The 8670-nt window shown below is 44.7% G+C and overlaps 1 protein-coding gene across 2 annotated transcripts in view; it reads right to left on the bottom strand.

Annotated features, from left to right (window-relative positions):
• Positions 1–5984: 5984 nt before the first annotated feature.
• The window catches only part of OSBPL1A (oxysterol binding protein like 1A), a 537997-nt gene continuing 535311 nt past the window's right edge, over positions 5985–8670 (bottom strand). For both annotated transcript variants that reach the window (XM_063923609.1, XM_063923608.1), the window contains one exon: positions 5985–8212. In XM_063923609.1, coding sequence (XP_063779679.1) covers positions 8110–8212 — 103 coding nt within the window. In that variant the 3' untranslated portion in view covers positions 5985–8109. The remainder of the gene's footprint in view (positions 8213–8670) is intronic.

Genomic DNA, 8670 nt, shown 5'->3' with positions numbered 1-8670 from the left:
ATAGGAAGTATCTCCTGCTGTGGAATGCATGATGACACAGAAATAACACTCCCAGGAAATGACATAACGATTGAACGCATAGGGGAGGGGAAAAATCAGTCCGTGAGTTAAGTAAGGCCCCTATAAAGAGGTGAACGGGTACGGATCAATTCATCTGCAATCCTGACGAAGCCTGACTAAGGTGAAACGCGTTGAGCGCAGAACACATCGATCCCATACAACGCCGCTTAGCGCTAAGAGCGGCGTGTAAGGGAATCCGCCGGCGGACTCCGTATCAGATCCACCTCAGGGACACCTTCAGCATGGACACCACATATTGGAACTGCTGTGGAGAAGCTCATACGAGGTACCATACAGCCGTTACTGGTTTACACTGTGAAGATGGGTCCATTAAGACTTACTTTGGTATTAGTGCGGTTTTGACCGTTTTTTCTTGACTGTGCACAATTCAGTGCCCTTTGGATAATCATCAGATGTGGAACATCCACCTACATTTCTCTGAAGATCACCTGATGTGGAGTTCCCACTGATTATTGTGACTAACCACTATAGGAGAGGAAGTAAGTCGCCAAAAAGTGCACTATTCTCTCTTTTTTTGCAGCAGCCACCACACAGAGTGTGTATATATATCTACTAGAACTGAGCCTTGTGGTATTTGACCACTATACACACATATAATTATATGTTATTTGTAGTTCGTTTTTGTCTATGTCTACCGGTAATAGGCTGTTCACATTTGGATAATTTTTTAATGCATGTTTTATGCTGATACTTATCTTTAATAAATAAAGCATATATTGGATAACTAAAGTTTTTCAGTGTCTATTATCCTATGATTTGTGCTGGGGAAACTTTGTTTTTAATTCTTTGAATTTTTATTAGTGGAGTTAGGTAGTGACTTCACTCCCTTCAGCAGCATTTCTGGGTAAACTTGCCTCCTTTTAGCGCAGTGTCACGATCCTTTTTTGTTTGAGGAATTTCAACTCCACCTTTTGTAAAGGTTCAAACCAATGAGATTGTAGAAAGTGGAGAAAACGTCCTAACTAATTCTTCCGTAGGAGCCTTCTTGGATTCACACCAAGACACGTATTTTCTCCAAATACGGTGGTAATGTTTAGACGTTACTCCTTTCCTGGCCTGAAAAAGAGTGGGGATGACTTCCTTGGGAATACCCTTTCAGGCTAGGATCCGACGTTCAACCTCCAAGCCGTCAAACAAAGTCGCGGTAAGTCTTGGAACACGCACGGCCCCTGCTGTAACAGATCCTCTTGTAGAGGAAGGGGCCAGGGTTCTCCTATGAGTAATTCCTGAAGATCTGGATACCAAGCCCTCCTTGGCCAGCCTGGAACAATGCTGATCGATTGAACCTTTGTTCTTCTTATGATCTTTATCACTTTTGGAACGAGTGGAAGCGGAGGAAACGCGTACACCGACTGAAACACCCACGTTGTCACTAGGGCGTCCACTGCTATTGCTTGAGGGTCTCTCGACCTGGAACAATACCTCTGAAGTTTCTTGTTGAGGCGAGACGCCATCATGTCTATTTGAGGAATTCCCCAAAGATTTGTCACTTCTGCAAAGACCTCTTGATGAAGACCCCACTCTCCTGGATAGAGATTGTGTCTGCTGAGGAAGTCTGCTTCCCAGTTGTCCACTCCTGGAATGAAGATCGCTGACAGAGCACTTGTATGCCTTTCCGCCCAGCAGAGAACCTTTGTGGCCTCTGCCATTGCCGCTCTTTGTTCCGCCCTGGCGGTTAATGTACGCTATTGCTGTTATGTTGTCCGACTGAATCAAGACGGGCCGATTGCGAAGATGATCCGCTTGCAGAAGGCCGTTGTGAATGGCCCTTAATTCCAGAACGTTTATGTGTAGACACATTTCCTGGCTTGACCATCTTCCCTGGAAGCTTTCCCCCTGTATGACTGCTCCCCAGCCTCGGAGACTCGCATCCGTGGCCACTAAGATCCAGTCCTGGATCCCGAACCTGCATCCCTCTGGGAAGTGAGAGCTGTGCAGCCACCACAGGAGTGAGATTCTGGTCTTGGAAGACAAGGTTATCCTTCGGTGCATGTGTAGATGGGACCCGGACCACTTGTCCAACAGGTCCCACTGAAACACTCTGGCATGGAATCTGCCAAACTGAATGGCCTCATAGGCCGCCACCATCTTCCCCAGCAACCGAGTGCATTGATAGATCGATACTTTTGTTGGTTTCAGAATTTGTTTGACCAGGTTCTGAATTTACAGAGCCTTTTCCACTGGAAGAAAAACTCTCTGTAATTCTGTGTCCAGAATCATTCCCAAAAACGACAGCCGTCTCGTCGGAACCAACTGTGATTTTGGCAAGTTTAGGAGCCAACCATGTTGCTGCAGAATTGTCAGGGAGAGCGTAATGTTCTGCAGTAATTGGTCCTTGGATCTCGCCTTTATCAGGAGATCGTCCAAGTACGGGATAATTGTGACTCCCCTGCTTGCGCAGGAGAACCATCATTTCGGCCATTACTTTGGTGAAAATCCTCGGAGCCGTGGACAGACCGAACGGCAACGTCTGAAATTGGCAATGACAATCCTGAACTGCAAACCTCAGGTAAGCCTGATGTGGAGGATAAATGGGAACAGTAAGTAGGCATCCTTTATGACTACCGACACCATAAAATCCCCCTCCTCCAGACTGGAGATCACTGCCCGGAGAGATTCCATCTTGAATTTGAATTTTCTTAGGTAGAAATTTAGGGATTTGAGGTTCAGCATTGGTCTGACTAAGCAGTCTGGCTTCGGGACCACGAACAGGCTCGAATAAAAGCCTGTTGTGATGGGGAAACCCTGACAATTACTTGATTGTGACACAATTTTTGTATCGCGGCGCATACCACCTCCCTGTCTGGAAGAGAAGCTGGTAAGGCCGATTTGAAAAATCGGTGAGGGGGAACATCTTGAAACTCCAGTTTGTACCCCTGGGACACTATTTCTAAAACCCATGGGTCCAGGGCCGAACGAGCCCAGAACTGACTGAAGAGCTTGAGACGTGCCGCCACCGATGCAGACTCCAGCAGAGGAGCCCCAGCGTCATGCAGTGGATTTGGCAGAAGCCGGGGAGGACTTCTGCTCCTGGGAACCGGCCACGGCCGGTGATCATTTACCTTTCCTCTAGTAGCAAGGAAGGAAGACCCTCGGCCTTTTCTGTATTTATTGGTCCGAAAAGACTGCATCTGACAGTGGTGTGCTTTCTTTTGTGGTGCAGGCACATAAGGTAAAAATGAAGACTTACCCGCGGTAGCCGTAGATACCAAATCAGCGAGGCCGTCACCAAACAATACACCACTCTTATACGGAAGAGACTCCATAGCTTTCTTAGAGTCAGCATCAGCATTCCATTGATGAATCCATAATCCTCTCCTAGCTGAGACTGCCATGGCATTGGCCCTTGATCCCAAGAGGCCAATATCCCTCACAGCTTCCTTTAGGTAGACTGCAGCATCCCTGATATAACCTAGTGTCAAAAGAACGCTATCCCTATCCAGGGTATCTATTTCAAATGACAAGTTATCTGCCCATTTTTCGATAGCGCTACTCACCCAAGCAGATGCAATGGCTGGTCTGAGTAGCGTACCCGTGGTGACATAAATGGATTTCAATGTATTTTCCTGCCTATGATCCGCAGGATCCTTTAGGGCTGCCGTGTCAGGGGACGGAAGAGCCACCTTTTTGGATAGCCGTGATAGAGCTTTGTTCACAATGGGGGGTGACTCCCATTTTTCCCTATCCCCAGAGGGAAACGGATACGCCACTGGAATCCTTTTGGGAACCTGAAACTTTTTGTCAGGATTTTCCCAAACCTTTTCACAAAGCATGTTCAGTTCATGAGAGGGAGGAAACGTTACCTCAGGTTTCTTTCCTTTATACATACAGACCCTGGTATCAGGAACAGTAGGGTCCACAGTGATATGTAATACGTCTTTTATTGCCACAATCATGTACTGAATGCTCTTAGCCAGTTTGGGATCTAATCTGGCTTCACTATAGTCGACACTTGAGTCAGTGTCCGTGTCGGTATCCGTGTCCTCCAGCTGGGTAAATTAACGTTTTTGTGACCCCGAGGGGGTCTGGACTTGTAACAACACATCCTCTACGGATTTCTTCCATGCCTGGTTCTGAGACTCAGATTTATCCAATCTCTTATTTATCAGAGCCACATTAGCATTCAGAGCATTCAAACCATTCACCCAGTCAGGTGACGGCGGTGCCGACAGGGTCACTCCCACAGCCGGTTGTGTCCCTGACATAGTCTCCTCCTGGGAAGAGCCCTCCGCCTCAGATATGTTGACACACGTGTACCCAACACACGCAGACACACTGGCCTAAAGGGGACAGACCCACAGTAAAGCCTGTCAGAGGGACACAGAGGGAATTATTGCCATCCCACACTCCAGCACCCAACCCGGTCTGAACACCACAGAAATGCCCCAGACCTGCAGCGCTTTTATAATTTATCAACAATGCACCACAATAGCAGCTGTGCCCCCCCCCCCCCCCCCGTTTTTCACCCTGATACTCATGCAGTGGGATGAAGGACCAGCGTCTCTGCAGCCTTGTGAAGAGAAATGGCGCCAGGCTGTGTGCTGTGAGGACTAAGCTCCGCCCCCGTAATGGCGCGCTTCAGACCCGCTCTTTTTTAAATACTTTTTATACTGGCAGGGGTCCGTACAGTGCCCCGGCACTATGTCCACTCTTGCCAGTCACCCTGTAGTGCCGCTGTGTGTGGGAGCATGGCGCGCAGCGCGATCGCTGTGCGGTACCTCAAAGCAGTCACTGAAGTCTTCTTTTTCTTCTTCTACTCACCTGTCTTCTGACTTCTGGCTCTGCAAGGGGGGTGACGGCGGGCTCTGGGAATGAGCTCCTAGGCGTACCTAGTGATCAAACCCTCAGAAGCTAATGGTGTCCTGTAGCCAAAGAAGCAGAGCCTTGAAACTCACAGAAGTAGGTCTGACTTCTCTCCCCTAAGTCCCACGAAGCAGGGAGACTGTTGCCAGCGGTGCTCCCTGAAAATAAAAAACCTAACAAAGTCTTTCCGAGAAACTCAGTAGAGCTCCTCAGTGTGCATCCAGTCTGCCTGGGCACAGATTCTAAACTGCAGTCTGGAGGAGGGGCATAGAGGGAGGAGCCAGTTCACACCACTTTGAAAGTCTTAAAGTGTCCATGTCTCCTGCGGATCCAGTCTATACCCCATGGTTCTTGAAGTGACCCCAGCATCCTCTAGAACGTATGAGAAAAGCTATTTTATTATTCAACCAATGTGAGCCAAGGTACTGTGGTTATTCCTAACTCAATTGCAAAGGGATGTATTATCCTTGGTGACTGCCAGCTTCCGGACTCCTCTCTGATGCCCCCAGAAGCCAGGGGGTGGTACTTTGTTTTGACAAGCCTGCTCAGTATGCAGTGAAGCATAGGGAAAAGCAGGAATGCACTCTCTCCACCCCTTGCTCTGCGGTTTGGCCACAGCACATCCTGCAGGACGGGAGTGCGGGTAAGCAATCTCTCCTCCCCTTGCTCTGCTGATTGGCCAGAGCACCCAGAGCACATCTTGCAGCAGAGGGGAGAGCAGGAAAGCACTCTCTCCCTCCCCTTACTTTGCTGAATAGCCTGAACACATCCTGGAGCAAAGGGAAGAGCATGAAAGAACTCTCTCCACACTGTCCTCTGCTGATTGACTAGAGCACATCCTGGAAGAGACGAGAGAGCGGGAAGGCAATCTCTCCTTCCCTTGCTCTGCTGATTTGCCAGAGCACGTCCTGGAGCAGGAGGGGTGTGGGAAAGCACTCTCCTCCCCTTTGTAGATGGAAAGTATTAGATTTATATTCACTACCGTATTTACATTTTGGAACTCCAATGTTTGATAAATAATTGGTAGTGATTTATGTACAGAAGACCATTCTCATTGAATATTTTTCTAGTAAAGGAAGAAGAAAACAAACAAAACATCATACTTTCCAAACTTTATTTGAATACTTTTATTTAGCAGCACTCTTTATTCAATTTATATTACTTTTCTGTGATTTTCCATACAAACAGTGGTATAAACTGACTTTTAGGATTGCTAATCCCACCAAGCTTCTTGCCAGTTGCCATACAAATCTTTCTAGAACAGGCACCCCACATAGTAAAGGAGACAAATGGGTGTATATATACTGTAGATATGTGTACAAATGTACATGCCATAAAGGTGGAATACATTATGTATATGTATTGACCAGAGAAAATGTATTATGTTTTATTCTGCTGCAGTTTATATACAAAGCCTTCTATTTAGATACAACAAGTTGGCAAAAAGTGGCCAATACAGTACAAGCATAGGGCAGGTATAAAATAAATAATCTGCTATTGCATAGCTTCTCTTTTTCAAGTCTTGTAAAGACCATTTATAGCATGCACTGCTCTGCCCGTCTGTATTGGTGCTGTATGTAGGTATGTGTACATCTGCAACAATCCATAGCATACACCTCTATTGCAGGTTGTAAGTCCTCAGGTAAACTCATCATCCATATATTCTCTAATTACCTACAAAAGAGCGCAGTTGGTGATATGGGCTCTCGTGGAATATTACAGGTGGAACGTTGAATATCTTTGTGCTTTAAAGAGAATTATGAAGGCTTTTTTTATTTATATATATATATATAATATATTGATGATTGTATGAATGTTTTATTCCATGATATATTTATGAACTGTATCGTATTGTCTATATGGAATTTGTGGAGTAATCAGTGAATGACTAACTGCGCTCTTTAACAGTAGACTAACTAGTAATTGCATACATTAAATTTGAGCTGTTCCCATTATATTATAACTATAGGAGCCTGATAAAGAAAAATTCTCGAAAAGTGTAATCCGTATCAGCTGGTCCAGATCTACTCCTGTTTGCATTTAGATGGTCTTTGCTCTATATGTGCATTTGTTTACTTGCAATTCAAGAAAAGAGAATCGCTTGTTCTATAGACTGTTTCTCCTATTAGTTCTCGGATTTACATGAATCTTTGCTTGCATAAAACTTAAGAAATAAGTGGCCTTTTGGAATGTTTTTTTTCTGCGTACAGCTGAGTCTGACAGAATATAATACAGATTAGAGCACCTTTCTTGACCGTATTTCTCTTAATGCCATACACTACAGTACCTACAAGTACTTATAAAAAAGCAGTCGGCACATTTCGCCTTAATTTCCGACAAGCTGTAGTTGATACGATCGCGTTATTCATACGATCGCGTTGGCGCCTTTCTACAACACTGGCGACAGTGGAAGGTGAGAAGTAAAAGAACATTTCCTGCATATGTACAAATTTCTTGTTCCAATCCAATCAAAATTTTTGTTGCCTATTTCTTCTGTATTTTTATACAAGACTTACTACACAGATGGAAATTCTCAAGACAAACATAAAATAGGTGAATTTATACCTGACATTACTTTATTTCTGAGTACAATTCACAGTCAAAATACAAAATGTACACACTATAAGCACTGACATGGAAATGATGTCCTAAATATACAATAAAGTCCTCTATTAATAAATGTAACATTTGTAATATTGGGATTACATTCTTTCCCTGGGCTCAGGAAATCCACAACCATAATGGTCGCTGTGCAGTAACAGAGTGAATCTTATTGAGCTTGTTATCAAAATACTGTTTCTCATTGCGTTCATGACTTCCAAACCCCCCCGCCCCCAACACCCAAGGCCATCCGAATTACATGGAAGAAGCCCCCAAACATGTTTATGCAACAAACATCTTTTCTTTTTCTTTTTTTTTTTTAAGTTTAAGAAAGTGGTATTTATTATGAGAATGTATTGGTTTTCCATAAGATCTCATATACCAGACATGAAGTGATGTGCTTTCAGTGCCAGTCCACCGCTAACTTCCTACTGATGTTTATGGTAGTTTAGAAGATTGCACCAATTTATTGCTGTATTCTCTTTTACACCAAAGACAACTACTCCAGTAGGATCTCTTACATTAAGTGCTAAGGGGCTGAAAAGGTGCAATATGCATGAGGTATCAGAACACACAAACCTACATTTAATACAGCTGAAAAGACCTCTAGGCTGCCAGCCATGCTCAGTAGATGTCGGGTAGGTTTGTGTAGTTTCTGTCCCAGTAATTTCCAGTGTAAAGCCAGTCATTTGCATTGTTGTGTGGATTAGGGCCTTGATGAAACCACCTGTGAAAAGAACACCATAAACCGCAATGTACTGAATAAGAAATATCTGATACAGTTTCTCTTAATATATATCCTAATATAAACACATATATGTCCTACTTAACAGAGCAGCAGTGTGCACAGTGGTGTTACGCTAGCAGACGGGGCTTAGATATCCTGCAACTGACTGACTGACTCAGACGTGCACCCAAAGACTCAGAAAAGAATGAGAATCTCAGAGTTGATCAGAATATGTAGCCGCACCACTCATCTACCCGCACGTCATCACGATCAGCCTTTGCTCAGCTCCTGGTAGCCCACACAATTCCATCTTCATGTCCATGGAACCCTTATCCTATGTTGCTGCAAGTTGTGTATACACAGCTCCAATGCATGACCAGTTACTAGATTTGTATGCAAAGCAGACTCTCATGCAACTCTGAAATCTTGTAGTTGCCTCTATTCTGTACCAAGAGATC

This window comes from Pseudophryne corroboree, chromosome 5 (assembly GCF_028390025.1).
Source record: "Pseudophryne corroboree isolate aPseCor3 chromosome 5, aPseCor3.hap2, whole genome shotgun sequence".
NCBI classification, from domain to species: Eukaryota; Metazoa; Chordata; class Amphibia; order Anura; family Myobatrachidae; genus Pseudophryne; species Pseudophryne corroboree.
The sequence above is the reverse complement of the archived record's forward strand: the minus strand, read 5'-3'. Positions and strand labels throughout refer to the sequence as shown.